The sequence below is a fragment of the Pseudoliparis swirei genome, chromosome 23, assembly GCF_029220125.1.
Source record: "Pseudoliparis swirei isolate HS2019 ecotype Mariana Trench chromosome 23, NWPU_hadal_v1, whole genome shotgun sequence".
Classification (NCBI taxonomy): Eukaryota; Metazoa; Chordata; class Actinopteri; order Perciformes; family Liparidae; genus Pseudoliparis; species Pseudoliparis swirei.
This window is the reverse complement of record NC_079410.1, coordinates 21,066,297-21,086,919: the sequence shown is the minus strand read 5'-3', so window position 1 is coordinate 21,086,919 and position 20,623 is coordinate 21,066,297. Positions and strand designations below refer to the sequence as shown.

Below are 20,623 nucleotides of genomic sequence, written 5' to 3'. Positions count from 1 at the left end.
GACCCACGACACGAAATACACAACACACATTCTGATCAATATCCACTTTCCCTTTTTGATATATTGTGATGGAAGTAGTGTTTTCTTATTACTATCGTAAAAGAGTAAAGTATGAGCAAATAATGACGTATAGCAGTTGTCATTCAGGATTCCTGTTCCTCATTAAACGTTCTCTGTCCCTCCAATACAATCCTAAAATAACCACTTGTGTGAATCACTTTAATTCATAAATAAAATAAGACATGCAATACACAGATAAAGGAACCTGCATCTTGTTGGGTCTTTTGAAATTGTTCAGTTTCTTAAAATTCCCTTAATTGTCTGAAATACTGAATTACATAAATTGTGAGAATTAGGAGCTATTATAGAGCCTTTGGAAGATTATACTCAGTCTCTTATTCATAAATAAATCTCTTATCCATGTCAAATATTACCATTACTTTTGCACATTGTAACTGGCAAAGCATTTAGAGAAGATAAATCCACAATAAGATGTTTGTACTAAACTGATGAATGTTTGGTTATTTAGTTTTGTGAAGCAGGAAAAAAAAAAAGTAAAAAGAAGATATGATTCTATATGATTTATCATATAGAAGAAGCGGACGTTGTCCCCATGAGAGTCAATGAGCATTAACAACTGTTAATAGCAGATCTTGATATATAATAATGACAATAATTTGAATGACTAAGGTTAGGGTTAATCTATCTGTGAATGAGACCTAAACACCTAATGACCATGTTGAGAAGCATCGCCCTGCGCCACACCGAGAAAACGTATATAAGCCACGGTTGAAATATCATCTTTAATCAATAAATACATCTTAAGTCAATAAATAACGGAATCTTACAAATGTTAATATGTCATAAACAAGATGCATTGTGTGGAGGTTCATGGTGAGTATAGTTAATAGTCAGCTCTGCAATAAATACATTCATAAATACATAGAACACTAAAGTTATGTCAGACCTCTTGTATGGTTTGGTTCAACATGCGCAGACGCAAATGGAACCAGAAGCCCCGCCCCCTCAGCACCCGTAGGGCAGTGCAGGCCGGCCCATCCTGACTGGGTGGGCAAACAGCCCGCCCAGCAGCAGCCGCTCCCCCCACCCCAGCAGCTTGTTGAGGGTGGCGCCGAGCGGCGACAGCAGACCGCGCCCCTTCACCTCCGCTGTGCCGCACTTGCCGTGGGCGGGGCTCTGCTCCCTGTGGGCGGAGCTCTGTACCCTGTGGGCGGTGCTCTGTACCCTGTGGGCGGAGCTCTGCACCCTGTGGGTGGTGCTCTGCACCCTGAGCGCGGGGCTCTGCACCCTGTGGGCGGGGCTCTGCGTCTTCGCCTCAGGCTCTGCTCTCGGCTCCCTCTTGTGGACGCTTTTGGACGCGGCGGGGCCCCTTTCACGCCGGCTGCTGCTCGCTGAGGAGGGAGGGCGGATCTCCACCGGGGTCAAGAAGAGAGTGAGGCTTTTTCTTTTCTCCAACAGAGAAGCTGAGCCCGCTGGGAGTTGCCGGCGAGGAGGCGTGGCTGCCGGTTCCACCGGTTTGCGGCGGCTCGGGGCTGCGGCCTCACATGCAGGCTGCTGGACTCGATTCAGAGTCAGATGAAGAGTCAGCCGGTTCCTGTGTCCGTCGGGATGAGAGTGTCTCTGCTGGGTTGTGTGGGAGGAATTCTCTGTCCGTTGTGTCTGCTTGACCTCTGCCGAGTCGCCGGTCACACCATCAGCACGAGCATTAATGTTGCGAGCGTAGTTCACGGCGTCGTTGACGTCTGGCTGACACTGGATGAGGAGGTCACCGCCAGAGGCCTTGTGGCTCAGAGTGCCCTGGAAGTGCTGCAGCTGGCCCAGGAAGTTGAAGTTTGGAGAAATGGAGGGCCGGCGCTCTTTCACAAATCTTATAAGGGCACAGACAGGAAGTGGGTTAGGGCTCACAGTCAAATGACATGTGACCAGAGGTACAATAGATGTCATGTGAACAGAGGTACAATAGATGTCCTGTGACCAGAAGTACAATAGATGTCATGTGACCAGAGGTACAATAGATGTCATGTGACCAGAAGTACAATAGATGTCATGTGACCAGAAGTACAATAGTCATGTGACCAGAAGTACAATAGATGCACTGAGTACCTATCTCCTCTTTTTTTCTCTCCTTAAGGATGAATTTTCATCTCTCAATCACACGTTACTAACTCTGCTTTCTCCCGAAGTCCTTTTGACTTCGTCTCATGGGGTCATCGGACCCTATGAGATATCTGCCTGATGGATCGTCTGGAATTCCTGCACATGACTACGACACTGTCCTGTTGAGACTCCTCCCCACCGCCATCTGCCTGATGGATGTCTCCATCGTGGAATATGCCTACTATGAACTATTCATACACTGTCATATTCATTGAATGTATTTTAACTCTAAATCTGTCCTTCTGTACACATTACATCTATTGCATCTGTCCATCCTAGGAGAGGGATCCTCCTCTGTTGCTCTCCTCCAGGTTTCTTCCCTTTTTTTCCCCCTGAAGGGTTATTTGGGAGTTTTTCCTGGTCCGATGTGAGGTTTTGGGGCAAGGATGTCTATGTGTACAGATTGTAAAGCACTCCGAGACAAATTTGTAATTTGTGCTATACAAATAAACTGAATTGAATTGACCAGCTGAACAATAGATGTCATGTGAGCAGAGGTACAATAGATGTCATGTGACCAGAAGTACAATAGTCATGTGACCAGAAGTACAATAGATGTCATGTGACCAGAAGTACAATAGTCATGTGACCAGAAGTACAATAGATGTCATGTGACCAGAAGTACAATAGATGTCATGTGACCAGATGAACAATAGATGTCATGTGAGCAGAGGTACAATAGATGTCATGTGACCAGAAGTACAATAGATGTCATGTGACCAGAAGTACAATAGATGTCATGTGACCAGATGAACAATAGATGTCATGTGAGCAGAGGTACAATAGATGTCATGTGACCAGAAGTACAATAGATGTCATGTGACCAGAAGTACAATAGATGTCATGTGACCAGAAGTACAATAGTCATGTGACCAGAAGTACAATAGATGTCATGTGACCAGATGAACAATAGATGTCATGTGAGCAGAGGTACAATAGATGTCATGTGACCAGAAGTACAATAGATGTCATGTGACCAGAAGTACAATAGATGTCATGTGACCAGAAGTACAATAGATGTCATGTGACCAGAGGTACAATAGATGTCATGTGACCAGAAGTACAATAGATGTCATGTGACCAGAAGTACAATAGATGTCATGTGACCAGAATGACAATAGATGTCATGTGACCAGAGGTACAATAGAGGTCATGTGACCAGAAGTACAATAGATGTCATGTGACCAGAAGTACAATAGATGTCATGTGACCAGAATGACAATAGATGTCATGTGACCAGAGGTACAATAGAGGTCATGTGACCAGAAGTACAATAGATGTCATGTGACCAGAAGTACAATAGATGTCATGTGACCAGAATGACAATAGATGTCATGTGACCAGAGTTGTATCATCTATCCAATGTGAGGTATTTGATGAATAACTATATGTGGGATGACGGTGCTTCACTAGGGATTTTAAACTCTTGCCTTAGGAGTAATATTAGGTGATAATTTGTCTTTTCCTGGTTCGATCGACATGTTAGCAGAATTCATATTTTTAGTTTTATTACCATTCTGATAAATAGAGGGAGGAGTATTGTCCAAAACAAGCTCAGGTGCCTTAATATTTGGCTTTCATTCATCAATATTAAGGTTTTGTTTCGTCAGTGAGTCATTTATTGTAATTATAAATTGTTCTCTTGTGATAGAAATGTTGCTGTTTTGTTACACTATTCAATGTTATTGTGTCTCACGTTTGGTAAAGGACAAACCACTCTTATTTGGAAATGTGTGTAACTCGACTTTACCGCCATCTACTGGCTGATAAGTGTCACTTCATTTAAATCATTGACGACATTAAGTTGGATATTGATCAGTGATCTTAGTAAGGAAGAAATCTATACAGGAATAGAAATGGTGGACATAAATAAGTACATGTTGGATGTCTCTGGATGTGTTATGAGCCAAAGGCTAAAGTCATTTATATGATGTGTAAAAGCTGAGATCAAAGTCAAATAATAATGTATTAGGGAGACACTTATTACTACATTAGTTAATACAACATTAATAAAAGAAGCACGTGTTTTGTTCAGGTCAGTGAAGAAAAACTGTCAGCGTAAAAGAGAAAAAAATTGCATTGAAATGAAGTGACATTAAAAAAAAATTGGGAAGATTGCTATTTTTTACTTCTAAATAATAGAAGATAATTAGTGTTTAGTCCTTCAGAGCCAATACAAGTTGTTCACTGCTCCTTCCCTGTGCCTGGCAGATCCATGATGGCTTCTTTTCTTTTGTCAAAATATGGCGACAGTTTTGTCAACATGGTCAAATCAAAAATGAGACTTTTATCGAATTGAAGCTCGTACTCTCCGTCTCTCGTTCTCAATCCAACCGGACCACCAGAACCAGGTTCTGCCGGAGGTTAAAGAGGTTCTTCTCCTCCCGTCATCAATGGGGGAATGTTGTGTCTCTGTAGCATTAACCCTCCGGTTACCTTCAAATGTACTTACATCTTTTACACTTTTTGACCCCAGCAATTAAAACCTCCAGAAAATGATTATAATTTATATTGTTTCCCAAGTTCAAGTGTCAGGTACTTTTTGTTTGTTTGTTGACTACCTAAATAGCCCTTCAACCCTTGTGTTGCCTTCGGGTCAATTTGACCCGATTCAATGTTTCACCCTCCTGTCGCCTTCGGGTCAATATGACCCGATTCAATGTTTAACCCTCCTGTTACCTTTATATTTACTAACATATTTTACCCTTGAGGTCAATATGACCCCAGCTATTAAAATATCCAGAAAATTATTAGAATTAATATAGTTTTCCAAGTTTAAGTGTGAGGTACTTTATGTTTGTTTGTTGACTCCCGAAAGAACACCGACATTAAACATTGAATCGGGTCAAATTGACCCGAAGGCGACAGGAGGGTTAAATATTGAATCGGGTCAAAATGACCCGAAGGCAACACAAGGGTTAAATAAATAAAAATACACAACCAAAACCAATGTGTGTAAAAAGTTGATATGATATAAAACAGCCTGGGGTCAAATTGACCTCAAAGAACACCGATGCGTACAAGTTGTGTTCAGGACATTGAAAACATATCATCGTGTGAATTTTATGTTTTCCCAGTTGTCCCCAATAAATTAGGAAAAGTCATTACAGATGAAGCAAAAAAAATGATGTCAATTATATTTTTAGAGACGTTAAACACTGAATGAGGTCAAATTGACCCCAAAGGTAATAGGAGAGTTAGAATGTGAAGCCGGGACCCGCTCCGTGTAACTTATAGAACTTATTTTGTCATTTGATACAAATGAACTGGGCCCGTGAGCAGCGGGCATACCGGTAGGCATGGTCCAGGTCCAGTCCCAGGCGGTACATGACGTAGGCCACGGCCACGGCCGGGGAGCGAGAGACGCCTGCTGCACAGTGGACCAGCACCGAGGCCCCGGACGACACGGCTGCATCTAGGACACAGGACACAGGGAAGGTTGGTCCAGCACACCTGGCAATGTGTCTACGGCGGTTCTGTACAAAGACCCCCGCTGTGGGGGGGGGGGGGGGGTCCTGACCGATGAAGTGCAGGGCCTGGGGGATCCAGGGCAGCAGCTCGGCCCACAGGGAGTCGTCGATGGGGATGCGCAGGTATCTGGAGGGAGGCAGGAAGGAGGGCTGGGGGCTGCAGCGACTCACACTGAGGACATAGGAGATACCCAGAGAGGCCAGCCGCTCCTACACACACACACACAACAGATGAGCCCCAGCATATACGTTCTCTCTGAGTTCTGTTGTGGGGTGTCCAGTCTTTTGGAGGATATGTCTTCTCTTGATAAAGACTACAGGTCTACGGGCCTTCAGGTTTACGGGTCTTCAGGACTTGAGGTTGTCTACGGTTCTTCAGGTCTACAGGTGTTCGGGTCTACAGGTTTGTGGGTCTTCAGGTCTACAGGTATTCAGTTCTACACGCCTTGAGGTCGTCTACGGTTCTATAGGTCTACAGGCCTTCAGGTATACAGGTCTAGAGGTCTTACGGTCTACATGTCAACAGGCCTACACATCTACTGGTCTACTGATCTACATGTCTTCTGGTCTACAGGTCTACTGCCGTATTCCTCAATGCTCCCACACAGTGCTGAAGGTCTTCCTCAACATATTCAGAAGTTATTCAAATCTAAGTTCTACTTTCCTCGACTATATACAACTGTGTTAAACATCCCACAATGACGTCATCGTCTGACGCACGACGCTGAAGGAGCTGTTCCTAGGTCCGGGTCAGAAGCCCTCGCGCGCGCCGTCCCGGCTCACCTGCGTCACGTCGCCCTCCGCTCCGAGGTAGAGCCGCGGCAGGATGGCGGACAGCGGGGGCCGCTCCGCGTCCCGGGACCAGACCATGTCTGCAGCACAGCACGCGACAAAGGTAAAGGTGTTAGCTCCACGAGACCACGTCGTCTTCACCGTCTTATGTCACGTGACTCACCGGAAGTGTCCCGGTCCGTCCAGAGCAGGTCTCAGTCAGAGGGGGTATCGAGTCCGCTGGTCTCCGCCAACGGGCTTCTAAACGATGTGCTCATCCTCTGTCCTCACTATATAGCTCGCGACTGGATGATGTCATTTTTAGCCAATCGGGGCCTCGCCAGACTTCCGCACGCGCAGACGCAGCGCGAGGTGGAGTAGAAGCAGCCTCCAGCCGTCCGGATCAACAAGCGACATCCACGTGCACGTTTAGTCACGTGACTCCCTTTGGCCACTAGGTGGCGCTTCGACTGAGTGAACGTAGGCGTGTGACTTATCAAGCATAAACAAATCATATATTAGTCCCGCAGAGGGTAAATTTACCGGATTACAGCAAAGAAAGTCAAATAAAAATATATATAAATAATAATACAGTAAAGAAAACAGTAATAAGCATGCCGCAGTTTCGAGGGAGTTAAGTGGAGATTATTGAGGAAACATGTCAAAAATTCAAGCCAGAAATCCATGTTAATTATTTGTTTCCATCACCTTTGGCACGTGTGTAAAGCTGCACGAGATTTAAACATCCCAAGTCACTAAACTAGGAGTAAAACGAAATCTCATTTAGTCTGTATGCGTTTACGTTGCGTCGCTGACATGTTTTTATTCTGTCCATGTTAACAGTTCTCCCTTATTTTAGTTGCTTCGTCTGTAGAACTGAACTCTTTTAAAACTGGCCTAAAAACCTTTTTATTCAGGAAGGCATTTCTTTTACCTTGAGTTAATTTATTGTCAGCTATTACATTCTGATTTTTTTTCTTTTTATGGGTTGCTTTAACTATGTTTTAATCGGTTTTATTTGTTTTTACTATATGTGTGGCACTCTGAGATTCTTTGAAGGAAGAGTGCGATAAAAATGAAATGCATTATTATTATTATTATTAGATTGTAATCTTATGTTTTTAGGTTTGTTCATAACATGAGCAACATTGGGACTACAGATGAAAAATAGCCTCTTGGCTAACTGGCACATTTACTGAAATGTGTTTATTAATGTGCACTGTCCCTTATTAAACTAGAACGGGCACTCGGTAGAGCGCATACCTTCGCATATCACAAGATTGGGCATTGAATTATGAACATTTTGGCATTAGTTGCATGCCAATTGGATAAAAATGTATCGTGCTATGGTAAAAAGAAGATTTAGACCTTTCCATGACCTTGACCTTTGACCCGATTGATCCCGAAATCTAATCAAATGGTCCCCGGATAATAACCAATCATCCCACCAAATTCCATGTGATTCAAGAAGATTTGACCTGTTCATGACCTTTGACCTTGACCTTTGACCCGATCGATCCCAAAATCTAATCAACTGGTCCCCGGATAATAAACAATCATCCCACCAAATTTCATGCGATTCGGTTGAATACTTTGAGTTCTGCGAAAGATTTTGACCTGTTCATGACCTTTAACCCGATCGATCCCAAAATCTAATCAACTGGTCCCCGGATAATAAACAATCATCCCACCAAATTTCAAGCGATTCGGTTCAATACTTTTTGAGTTTTGCGAATAACACGCATACAAATAAATAAATAAATAGCGATCAAAACATAACCTTCCGGCATTTTCAATGCGAAGGTAATAAACCCAATACGTCCTAGTATAAAACGTGGAATGTCCTTTTGCCAGTAGGTGGCGCTATCATGACTGAGCAAACACACACGTCATGTAATAAATAGAAATAAACATTACGACGGGCAACATTTCCAGAATCATCAAATGTTAAGATGAAGACCGTGAAATGTGTTAATAATGAAATACTATTCAACTATGGCAAGTTTAGTCTTTTTGGCCATTGTCTTTATTAATAATAATAATAATCCAAAATGATGTGAAACTGCTTATTTAAAGTCGAAATCCTTGACTTTTTATCTCCTGGTATCTTCCAAGGGCGGTGCTGGCACTGTGCCACAGATCAAGGCCTATGACATCATGACTGATGGAGCAATGGCACACAGAGGACCTGAACCAGAGGGCATACCTAGATACTTGACCCCGTTGACCTCCACCATGGAGCACTGAGACAACAACACTGCAAGACAGGAGGCGTCATATCGTATATATAGGGCATAGTTTTACTTTCACATTTTCTTTTTCATTAGAGTAAATCTTAAATTCTAACAGGTATTGGACAGGTTCATAACACCGATACACAAGGCTGCATTAGCTAGTGGATACTGCATACACACACACACACACACAGGCACACACGCACGCACAGACAAAATGACTACGTTTTCCACTACAGTTCAATGTCCTGCGATTGCCGTGCAGCCACACAATATGTGACCATGTATTAGAAATGTCTTTTTTCTTACCTGCTCACACACATTCACAATCACAATCACACACCCACGCGCACACACACAGTCCCCAGAACATTTACTGTAGTGGTTGTGTACACATCATATTTGTTTGCATTGGTCTCTTGAACAAATGCTTGGCTGGAGAAGCAGGAATATGAATGTGATATATATATATATAATAATATATATATAAGAGAGGGTTTTCTGTCCAGTCACATGGAATGGGCCCATGTGTATCTATATATACACATATATATATATATATGTGGGTTATGGATTTCATGTGTTCAGAGTTTCACTACCAGACAGTTGAGTCCTACAGGTGGATCTCCAGGTGTACAGACTCACTCCTTCTACTCCAGTGGCTCGGTTATGGGAATGTCTCAGAAAACCATAAAGTAATACACCGGCACGTATTTACATACACATCAATTAACATAAACGAGTGAGCTAATTCTTTGAAATGAAAAGGACGGCCCGTTAAAGAGGCTTCCAGGAGTGGGGGAGGGGGGGTTCAAGTTCATACGGTGAATCACACTGGAGGGCCTCACAGGGAATGCTTGGAGGAAACGAGTGGGAGGAGCAGCACGGTTCAGAGTTCTGGACCCTCACTTCATCAGTGGATCCCACCAGAACCGCGAGGCCCCATACGAGGGTGTGTGTGTGTGTGTGTGTGCGCGTTTAGGTTTATTGCACACGTGCGATAATATGTGCACTAAACCGCTTCACTCATTTGACTTCAAGGAACCAATTCAGATGGCACACACACACACACACACCAGCTACACAGGTAATTACAACAGAAACGAGAATGTCGCGTCGTGTTAATAAACAAGTAGAAGATGAGATGGAATCAGAGATGAGAATAATGAACATTATATTGCCGCTGCTGCTAGCTAGTGGCTGCTTTTTCCCTTATGTCGGTTACACCTTTTTTTTTATCCTCAAAGATTCTTTGTGGGGGGGTGAGGGTGGGGGGGGGGGGCTCCAGGGAGAGGTCGCTGGTGGGGCTGCTGGGAGAACTGGTTTACGATGGAAGGTCTGGTTACTCTAGAACTGTTGGGCCAGCAGCTCGCAGAGACGCAGGGACACAGAGTCCTTGCTGCAGCGCAGGGTCAGACGGTACATCTGGAGAGGGAGAGAGAGAGAGGGGAAGGGAGAGAGGAAGAGAGAGGGAGGGAGAGGAAGAGAGAGAGGGAGAGAGAGGAAGAGAGAGAGGAAGGGAGAGAGAGAGGAAGGGAGAGAGAGAGAGGAAGGGAGAGAGGGAGAGAGAGGGAGGAAGGGAGAGAGAGAGGAAGGGAGAGGAAGAGAGAGGGAGGGAGAGGAAGAGGGAGAGAGAGAGGAAGAGGGAGAGAGAGGAAGAGAGAGGAAGAGAGAGAGGGAGGGAGAGGAAGAGAGAGAGAGAGGGGGAGAGAAAGCCTTGATTTACTCCAGGTGAAACATAGTAGAGTGGTAAGACATTGATTGTGCATCTCAAAGAAGAACCACCAACAGGAAACACACACACTTTGGACACACACTCTTTGCTTAGCGGTGAAAACACCAGGTGAATAGATTGCCGGTGTTCCTGCTTTGAAATGAATGAGAGAAGATAGTTAGATTAAAGTAATAAATATGTAGAGAAGTGTTTATTCTTTTAATCAAACTGTGTAAACGAACATGTGATTAAAACACATTTCCATGACTTTTCCAAAACCTTTGGGATTTAATTTTTCTCAAGGACTTTTCCAGGCCTGTAAATATCCAATTTTGTTCATTCTATGACTTCTCCAGGTTTCCCGTGACCGTCTGAGCCCTGTGTTTAGATGTGTTCCAGTCTTCCAACCACTCAAAGCTCTTGAACACGACATCACTCACACTGATGGTGAGCATGAATCCTTCCTCAGTGATTGTGTTTATACTCACTGTTTTTTTATGTTTTTTTAAAAAGTATTTTATGATGAGGCCAGTATTTCATTGTAACCTGTATGTTTATTGCTTTTTTATGACATGACTGTTAACCTCTCTCTCCTTTAGTGAAGGCTGTAACATCTGGCCTCAGGGACCACAGCGGACATTTAGCCTAAAGGTGCTTTCACACCCAAAAGCGACGCGATTTGTAGCGTCGCCCAAAGCGCGTGAGTTTACTCGCTCGACCATTCGCCGTGTTCACGCCATAAGCGTCGAGACGCTCTGCGAGGGGCGGGGCTTATCTCAGTGTCTCGTCTCCGTAAAGACCGTTATCATCTCCTTCATCCACCAGAATAACTAACCACTAGTTCTGCTTTATATTTGTCGTGGACATCCCACACACTAACGCCCTCGTGTTTGGGTTCATGACATCACCCGTAGGCTCACTCAGCTCGGTCACTTTCACCGATGAAGTTACTGTTACGCCTGAAAGACTTCCGCTTCCAGCGCTACGAGAGTGGAACATCTAAACGCCCTTACTGTGTTCATAACATTATTATATATAATATATGTTACTGTGTTCATAACATTATAATATATGTTATTGTGTTCATAACATTATTATATATAATATATGTTATTGTGTTCATAACATTATAATATATGTTATTGTGTTCATAACATTATAATATATGTTATTGTGTTCATAACATTATAATATATGTTATTGTGTTCATAACATTATTGTCCGTCTTGTTCTGATTCAACAGCGGCGGGACAGCGATGATGCGCGGAGCAACTCAAGAGCTGATTGGCCCGAGTTACGAGATGACCGCCACAAAGTTGAAATACAACGCCAATTGTGTTGCTCAAAACGCACCGCTGTAAACGCGCCTCACGGAAAAATATCGCGTCTCTCGCAGCCACACGCGTCTGTACGTTGACTCTTCATGGGATTTGGTCGCGCGAAAAAATTGCAACCCTTTTTTTAGTGTGAACGCACCTTTAGCTAACGTTGACACATTGACCCCTGGGTTGATTAATGTGTACGGTCCCTGTACAAATAAATGAATAAATAAATGAAATGAGAGGAGCTACGGTTCCACCTGCACATCAGGAGTAGCTAACCCGCCCGTTCAAACGCCTCTCTGTTTTCAGCTTCTCTTCAAACTCGAGATACGATCCATGCTGCACATGAGGTTATGACATATTCATAATCTCCAGCGTGGATCGAGGCGATGCCGTACCTGCGCCTGTCCGTTGGGCTCCAGTCTCAGCAGGCAGCCCACCTGCTGACCTTTGGTCTGGATCACTCCAGCACACACGTAGTTCTCTGGGTTTGGATCCACGTCGTCCAACAGGGCCGTGCCTAGTCCCAGCAGCTACACACACACACACACATCAGAATAAAAGATATTGCAGACGTGTGTGTTACGAGAGGCAAAAGTTGTTCTCACCTAATGTTATGAATGTGGATTGTCATACACTTTTAAAAAACAATTAAAGTGGCATAATCAACATGGCCGACATCATTTAACATCCTGTCTTCTGATTCATAACAAAGATATATCTTCTTATTTTATTACTATGCCACATTGTTGTAAACAAGCGAGTGTTGCCGTTAGTGACCGATGTCTCTGGTTCATCACCCTCACCTTGGCCTTCAGGACCTCAGTGTCCATGCCGTGGTTCGCCTTGAAGATCTTCTGGGCTTCTTGTTGAGGTCTGAGGACAGTCAACACATTGTGATCTCTCCCTCTCTCTCTCTCACTAGCACACACACTCTCTTACTAGCACACACTCTCTCTCTCCAGCATACACACACACACACTTTCTTACTAGCACACACAATCTCTTTAGCATACACACTCTCTCTAGCACGCACACACACACAGACACACTCTCTCTCTCGCACACACACACTCACACGCCGACTCTCTCTCTCTCTCTTTCACACACACACACACTCTCTTTTACTCATACTCTCACACACACACACACACACACTCTCTCACTCTCACTAGCACACTCTCTCTCTCTCTCACTGGCTCAGCTGTTTCCAGCGCTGGAAGAAGTCATGTGAGGTCATCTCCGTTGGCTGGAAGAACTTGTTGATGGTGACCGGCAGCTTGAGGCTCAGGTTCTGCAGCGCTCCACCGTATCTGAACACAACACACACACAGACTCCTTTTCAGAATGACCCCGATTTTGACCAGCTCAAATGTGAAGTAGCTTCACACACACACACCGTTGACATTCTCATGTCTCATGTCACAAAGAACAATGTCACATAAAAACATGTAGACCGTGTGTTGAAAGTACGACGTTGAACAACGTGAGCATTTTTTTGTAAAAGAATATACAATATAAAAATAAAAGCTTTATGTCCCTTAATTGAAAACGTATTCAAACATTAACAATCTTAAATGATACATAGCCCTCTACACCTGCCCTGGTTGTCCGAGCTCACCTGAACTTGATGTTGAGCAGCGGCGCCTCGGAGAAGTCCGTAATACACTCGATGTTGAGGACTTGTTGGATCTGGGCTCCGCCCTCGACCAGTGGCTCTACTGGTTTGGTCTGAACGTTGAGCTGTGGCCAGTTGTCAAGGAGCATCAAGACAGCACAATGATGGACTACAGCGACCACTGTCATAGTAATATGTGAAGCATGTTCTTTATAGTGTTTTTGAATGCTCGATCCTTCTATTTAAAGGTAATATGTGCAAATGTTTACATGTAATTACCTTTATTTGATTGTTAATGGGAGAAAGGGATCTTAACGTGACTTGAGAAACTGAGACTGAATTCTGGGGGAAGGCCTGTATCCCCGACAGCGCCAGAAGTACGCAACCCTAGCTCACAGTTAGCGTAGAGATGGAGTCTCCAACATCATTGATAACTGGCGAAAACAATAGTGGCCAGAAAAGATATGAGACTGCAGCTCCCCAGGACAGCTGACGGTGGTGGTGAAGCTGGCGAACTGCACCGACGTCTTGTTCCCGTAGAATAAGTACATTCTCCCTGGAAGAGAAATGAGGTCACTGGGTTCAGAACACGGCTCGTGCTTTCTGGAGGAGAATAAAGTCTCCAATGTACACGACCCAAAGGGTGTTCTCCCTTTGGTCATTACAGCATGCTGGACACCCCACACCTGCATGGACCTATGCTCACTGGTATATGCAGTACATACACATATATATATGTATATACAGGACTGTCTCAGAAAATTAGAATATTGTGATGAAGTTCTTTATTTTCTGTAATGCAATTCAAAAACAAAAATGTCATGCATTCTGGATTCATTACAAATCAACTGAAATATTGCAAGCCTTTTATTCTTTTAATATTGCTGATTATGGCTTACAGCTTAAGAAAACTCTAAAATCCTATCTCATAAAATTTTAATATGTCCTCAGACCAAGTAAAAAAAGATTTATAACAGCTGAGAGTTTGTCAAGGCTCAGGAAACCCTTGCAGGTGTTTCGAGTTAATTAGACAATTCAAGTGATTTGTTTAATACCCTACTAGTATACTTTTTCATGATATTCTAATATTTAGAGATAGGATATTTGAGTTTTCTTAAGCTGTAAGCCATAATCAGCAATAAATCAGAATAAAAGGCTTGCAATATTTCAGTTGATTGATCCAGAATGCATGACATTTTTGTTTTTTTAATTGCATTACAGAAAATAAAGAACTTCATCACAATATTCTAATTTTCTGAGACAGTCCTGTATATATATACACACACACATTTATAGATATATATCAGGCATGAAAACGGGTCAGGAGTGAAAAAGGTGAGAAGGATAGGCGGGGGGGGGAGGGTGCTGGTGACTTCCACGAACATCGATATTGGACGTTGTATGATAATCTGTAGGCATGGACGGATTAAGAAACCACGGGCCCCTGGGCCTGGATGTGTCAAGGAGCTCATGGGCCCCTGAGCCTGGGCCCGGTAGGCCCGTTTGTTAATCCATCCCTGTCTGTAGGTCCTCCATTCTGGTGATCGGGCCCTATAATAATAGTAATATTGTGTATAATATGGTCATTCATGAACCAACTTCCTTTTTTTTTGGCGTGAACAAGTCTTCAAGTCTTGAGCTCGTCTGGTCCTCGAGTCTGGTCCTCGAGTCTGGTCCTCGAGTCTGTTCTGCCTCTACCTGGTTGTCACGATCTTCTATACCATACCTGCCATAAATATCATGATACTGATACAATACCATAAAAACAGTATACCATAAATAAGACACTGGTATATTTATCTATAATAGTAATAAATAAAATATCTGTATGGTTCACTTTTTACCAACTTTTTCAATACTTAACAAATGGCAGTAATATTAGAATGAGCCTACAAGATATTAATGAAACTTCATGGAGCCATCATAGCATTGATTATCCACTATGAGGCCGTTAGTCTCTGACCAGATGATACAGAGTTCATCAGGATGAGCAGCTGTAGAGTTACAGAACTTTACAGATTGAACTTAAACATTTCACTTCTGGCATCTTTTTATTTTTATTTTTTTAAAGCCGACAATTCCGCCACTTAACGCCCCTCTCTGTTAGCGCTACGCAGTGTGCGCAGACAGCTCGACACGGAGCAGCGTGTGCGCTCTGATCGCTCTTTTAATGAAGTATCGAGACTAAAAATATGCTAAATCACATCGTTCTTAACGTACGGGTACTTTGTTAGCATCGCTACACCGTGCAGCGTGACAGCAACGGATGTAGCGGCTAACATACAAGCTAACCTAAACCACCAAACGCTGAAGACATCTTGACGCTGATTGGCCGAGACGCGACACGTCCCATCAAAGATGTTCTATTGCGAAGAGCACCACTCCACATTTTCTCCGTGTCCCACTCCAATCTCATAAACGCCGACCGGCCAATTGACCCCTACCCCAAAACAAAAACTCTTCGGATCTACACGATTCACGTAAGTCACCTATTTTGGTTTCAAAACGGCGAATTTCGCCGAAAGGTGAGGGATTCTCATGCCTGATATATATATATACATATACACTACCGTTCAAAAGTTTGGGATCACCCAGACAATTTCGTGTTTTCCATGAAAACTCACTTTTATTTATCAAATGAGTTGCAAAATGTATAGAGAATATAGTCAAGACATTGACAAGGTTAGAAATAATTATTTGTATTTGAAGTATTAATTTTTTTCTTCAAACTTTGCTTTTGTCAAAGAATGCTCCTTTTGCAGCAATTACAGCATTGCAGACCTTTGGCATTCTAGCTGTTAATTTGTTGAGGTAATCTGTTGAAATGTCACCCCACGCTTCCTGAAGCACCTGCCACAAGTTGGATTGGCTTGATGGGCACTTCTTGAGGACCATACGGTCAAGCTGCTCCCACAACAGCTCAATGGGGTTGAGATCTGGTGACTGTGCTGGCCACTCCATTACAGACAGCATACCAGCTGCCTGCTTCTTCCCTCAATAGTTCTTGCACAATGTGGAGGTGTGCTTTGGGTCATTGTCCTGTTGGAGGAGGAAATTGGCTCCAATCAAGCGCTGCCCACAGGGTATGGCATGGCGTTGCAAAATGGAGTGATAGCCTTCCTTATTTAAAATCCCCTTTACCTGGTACAAATCTCCCACTTTCCCAGCACCAAAGCAGCCCCAGACCATCACATGACCTCCACCATGCTTGACAGATGGTGTCAGGCACTCTTCCAGCATCTTTTCACCTGTTCTGCGTCTCACAAATGTTCTTCTGTGTGATCCAAACACCTCAAACTTGGATTCATCTGTCCATAACACCTTTTTCCAATCTTCCTCTGTCCAATGCCTGTGTTCTTTTGCCCATACCAATCTTTTCTTTTATTGGCCAGTCTCAGATATGGCTTTTCTTTGCCACTCTGCCTAGAAGGCCAGCATCCCGAGTCGCCTCTTCACTGTCGAAGTTGACACTGGCGTTTTGCGGGTACCATTTAAAGAAGCTGCCAGTTGAGGACCTGTGAGGCGTCTATTTCTCAAACTAGAGACTCTAATGTACTTGTCTTCTTGCTGAGTTGTGCACCGGGGCGTCCCACTTCTCTTTCTGCTCTGGTTAGAGCCCGTTTGTGCTGTTCTCTGAAGGGAGTAGTACACACCGATGTAGGAAATTTTCAGCTTCTTTGCAATTTCTCGCATGGAATCGCCTTCATTTCTAAGAACAAGAATAGACTGGCGAGTTTCACATAAAAGTTCTTTTTTTCTGGCCATTTTGAGAGTCTTATCGAACCCACAAATGTGATGCTTCAGATAATCAACTAGCTCAAAGGAAGGCCAGTTGTACAGCTTATATCTCCAGCATAACTGTTTTCAGCTGTGCTAACATAATTGCACAAGGGTTTTCAAGGGTTTTCTAATCATCCATTAGTCTTCTAAGGCGATTAGCAAACACAATGTACCATTAGAACACTGGAGTGATAGTTGATGGAAATGGGCCTCTATACACCTATGGAGATATTTCATTAGAAACCAGACGTTTCCACCTAGAATAGTCATTTACCACATTAACAATGTATAGAGTGTATTTCTCATTGATTTAATGTTATCTTCATTGAAAAAAACAATGCTTTTCTTTGAAAAATAAGGACATTTCTAAGTGATCCCAAACTTTTGAACAGTAGTGTACATATTAATACATATATATATACACATAAATAAGTGTGTACATATATATATACATACTTTTATATATATATACACACACACGTATATATATACACATATACATGTTGTATATATGTCTTTTATAAAAAAATGTGTAAAGAATACATTTTTACTAAAGCCCTGGAAGTTGGAAGTGGATTTTAGCTGGAGGGCTGGACATGCAACAACATATCGGTCTCATATCTAACTACATCCAATAATATGTTGTGTTGCCCTGACGACTGGCAGCGGGAGAGTGTGAACCGGGCTCACCGAGGTTCTGACGATACTCGGACTTGATGCCGATCTGTAGCAGCTGGTTCTCAAACAGAACCCCGTTGTTCTTGCACACAAACCTGGAGGAAGAGGACATTTAAAGAGTGAGGCATCAACACTTAATTAAAATGCTTTGACAGTTGTTCTTCCATCCTTTCCAGAAAAATCCTTATTTGACCAGTACAAGCTAAGTAGTGTTTATTCTAGTCTTAACTGGTGGAGAAAACAACTTTATACATGTATAAAGTTGTTTTCAGAACTCTTTATCCACCACGTTATACATAATTATGCATACAAAGGTAAGTTGCCCGAGACCAACAGTATAAATACAACGTTTGACATGTTATCAGTTTCCACTCGTTACTCCAACTTGAATTTGGGATGAAAGGAGGAGCCAAGTCTGCAGCTGATGAAGTAGCATCAGTTAGCACTTGTTCCAGTTGAACAACGGACGATCCAGTGTTGCTGTCTCCTGTTAAGCCGGTGACCTAGTTATGCTATTAGTGTGGACGCTCTGATCAGCTTAGTCATATTTCATTATTTTAGAATACAGTACAGAGTTAAACAGCATGGCTGACAGACATGAACAAGTGGTGCATTTTTCCGTCTCTAATGGAACCTTTCTTTGAAGCCATCGGCAAACGTCTAAAATATTGGACGTATGCTTCCACACACACAGAGAGAAATGAGCTTACTTGTTAAGAAGTTCGTCTGCCTCAGACAGAAGAGTAGCCGCATCCTCAGAGGGAGGAGCAGAGCTGAGAGACACCGGGACAGCGCATGGATGAGCAGGAGGGATGGATACAGACAGGCAAGAGGACCAATGGGAGAGCAGGAACGAGGTGATAGGCAGGATACAGGGACAGTGGGATGGAGAGCGGTGAAGAGAAATATGAGAGAAGAAGAAGAAGAAGGATAAAATGCAGAGGTTGTTAGTAAATAGAAATGTGTACAGAATTAATATCATGACACAATGAAAAGGTATCTACTGTATGATAAATACTCATGTGTATTGAGACAATGTCTAATGTTTTGGTGCTATATACAACGTAAACCATAGATGTAGCTTTGATTTGTGTTTGTATACAGTTTATACGCATAGTCCTTCTCCACAGTACAACATGCAACATTAAACACGGGCCATAATTCATACAGGAAGGATATTAACGACCTAAAGTCGCTATTTGTGCTCGAGTGCAGAGCCCAAACAGAAGATGAGTCACTGTCCAGACTGCACTCTGTTGACCAGCACATGCGTAGAGGACCAGTGGAGCTGGATGCCGTGAACACAGTGGGTGGAAGAAACGTTGAATTGTTTTAATTTTTCAAAAATTTTTTTTTATTGTCATTTTTTGATTGTCACTTTTGGATTGTTGTCATCTCCAACGTTTTTTTGAATAAATTAAAATTAAATTAATACATACAAAGTTTTTAAGAATAAATAAATAAAGTAACGGGGTTTTGTGTTCACAGTGCATAACTGAGCTTTTGTTTGGGACTTACAACCTACAACCCGTGTGCAGATGCCCAATAGTAAGTGAGTTACTCGTTACTAGATATCGTTATATTGAATTATTGCAAAAAAGAGTTGAAGCTTGGTCGAGGTGGAACAGATTCTAAACTTATGAGATGTCACAATTACAACTCGTTTTCTAGATTGTTCTCCACCAATTTGACTGGAGTTCATTTGATGACATCGTGTTGCACCCTCTCCTTCTTCGTGCTTTGATGGCACCTTATGGGAAAATGTTGATGTATTTAACTCCTAATATAACTAACAAGTGGGCAGAAACACTGATGAGTCCTCCTGCACTGCACCCGTCTAGTGACTCAGGAAGAGATGTTTAAAGCCTTCTAAATAGGCCACGCCCTCTTTCTTCTACTTGTGAAGGCTTTCCGATCATGTGTGCAGTGTTTCATTAAAACTAAAACCTTTTCCTCAGAGAAACATACTGAGATAGAGAGAGAGAGAGACACAGAATGAGAGGAGAGAGAGACATATCGTGGCTGTTATGGTCAGTTCTCCATTGATGCTGCTTTTACTCAGAGTAACATAACATCGTCATAGTTAGTGACTTTGTGATTGATGAACCTGGAGACACGAGTGGTTCAGGCGACTTGATACGATTAGACAGAGAGAGAGGCAGAAAGAGAGAGATATAAAGAGAGAGAGAGCAAGAGACAGAAAGAGAGATAGACGAGGGAGAGAAAGAGAGGGAGAGATAGACAGAACGAGAGGAATGGAGAGAGAGGGAGACAGAACGGGAGGGAGGGAGGAAAAGAGAGGGAGACAGAACGAAAGGAATGGAGAGAGGGAGACAGAACGGGAGGGAGGGAGAGAAAGAGATAGACAGAGGGAGAGGAATGGAGAGAGAGGGAGACAGAACGGGAGGGAGGGAGGAAAAGAGAGGGAGACAGAATGAGAGGAATGGAGAGAGAGGGAGACAGAACGGGAGGGAGGGAGACAGAGGGAGAGAAAGAGAGGGAGAGATAGACAGAACGAGAGGAATGGAGAGAGAGAGATAGACAGAACGAGAGGAATGGAGAGAGAGGGAGACAGAACAGGAGGGAGGGAGCGAAAGAGAGGGAGACAGAACAGAGATAGAGGGAGAGTAGAGAGAGGGATAGAAAAAGATGGAGATAGAGAGGATATATATACCAACATGTCTGGTGTGCATCAAGCGACCCTCTGAGTGTGTGTGACGTGTTCATTTCAACATACAACACATGTGTCGTGTCTGCATGGTTCAGCTACTGCTGGAGTTTCTACTGGGCCCTTACTCAGAGTCACCAGAGCCCTCCACCAACAGGGAGTCAGAGGCCTCGGTGGGCGGGTCCAGATC

The 20,623-nt window shown here is 43.2% G+C and overlaps 2 protein-coding genes across 4 annotated transcripts; both read right to left on the bottom strand.

Moving 5' to 3' along the window:
- Positions 1–784: 784 nt before the first annotated feature.
- On the bottom strand, positions 785–6,825 carry si:ch211-195b15.8 (dual specificity protein phosphatase 8). The gene is made up of 5 exons (XM_056406507.1): positions 6,604–6,825; positions 6,432–6,520; positions 5,699–5,858; positions 5,470–5,593; positions 785–1,888 (listed from the first exon to the last, which is right to left on the bottom strand). Exons 2-5 carry the CDS (start codon positions 6,516–6,518, stop codon positions 1,027–1,029), a joined length of 1,233 nt encoding a protein of 410 aa, XP_056262482.1. The 5' UTR covers positions 6,519–6,520; positions 6,604–6,825; the 3' UTR covers positions 785–1,026.
- Positions 6,826–8,698: 1,873 nt separating this feature from the next.
- Positions 8,699–20,623, bottom strand: ap2a1 (adaptor related protein complex 2 subunit alpha 1). Of its 3 annotated transcripts, XM_056406509.1 has the most exons (8): positions 20,562–20,623; positions 18,476–18,538; positions 17,778–17,860; positions 13,311–13,863; positions 12,886–13,002; positions 12,496–12,565; positions 12,088–12,222; positions 8,699–10,078 (listed from the first exon to the last, which is right to left on the bottom strand). In XM_056406509.1, exons 4-8 carry the CDS (start codon positions 13,493–13,495, stop codon positions 10,001–10,003), a joined length of 585 nt encoding a protein of 194 aa, XP_056262484.1. In that variant the 5' UTR covers positions 13,496–13,863; positions 17,778–17,860; positions 18,476–18,538; positions 20,562–20,623; the 3' UTR covers positions 8,699–10,000. The 3 variants fall into 3 exon arrangements, with proteins under 3 accessions (XP_056262484.1, XP_056262483.1, XP_056262486.1); XM_056406508.1 differs by lacking the exon at positions 20,562–20,623 and having other exon boundaries at positions 18,476–20,522; XM_056406511.1 differs by lacking the exons at positions 17,778–17,860; positions 18,476–18,538; positions 20,562–20,623 and adding an exon at positions 16,158–16,641.

Coding starts and splice junctions, on each gene's coding strand:
- si:ch211-195b15.8 (XM_056406507.1), bottom strand. CDS start 6,518: ATGGTCTGGTCCCGGGACGCGGAGCGGCCCCCGCTGTCCGCCATCCTG. Junction 5,594..5,698: donor CCAGGCCCTGCACTTCATCG/GTCAGGACCCCC, acceptor CCTGTGTCCTAG/ATGCAGCCGTGTCGTCCGGG. Junction 1,889..5,469: donor GACCTGGACCATGCCTACCG/GTATGCCCGCTG, acceptor TGCCCTTATAAG/ATTTGTGAAAGAGCGCCGGC.
- ap2a1 (XM_056406509.1), bottom strand. CDS start 13,495: ATGACAGTGGTCGCTGTAGTCCATCATTGTGCTGTCTTGATGCTCCTT. Junction 12,566..12,885: donor CGCTGGAAACAGCTGAGCCA/GTGAGAGAGAGA, acceptor GACTGTCCTCAG/ACCTCAACAAGAAGCCCAGA. Junction 10,079..12,087: donor AGCCCAACGGACAGGCGCAG/GTACGGCATCGC, acceptor CTCCCTCTCCAG/ATGTACCGTCTGACCCTGCG.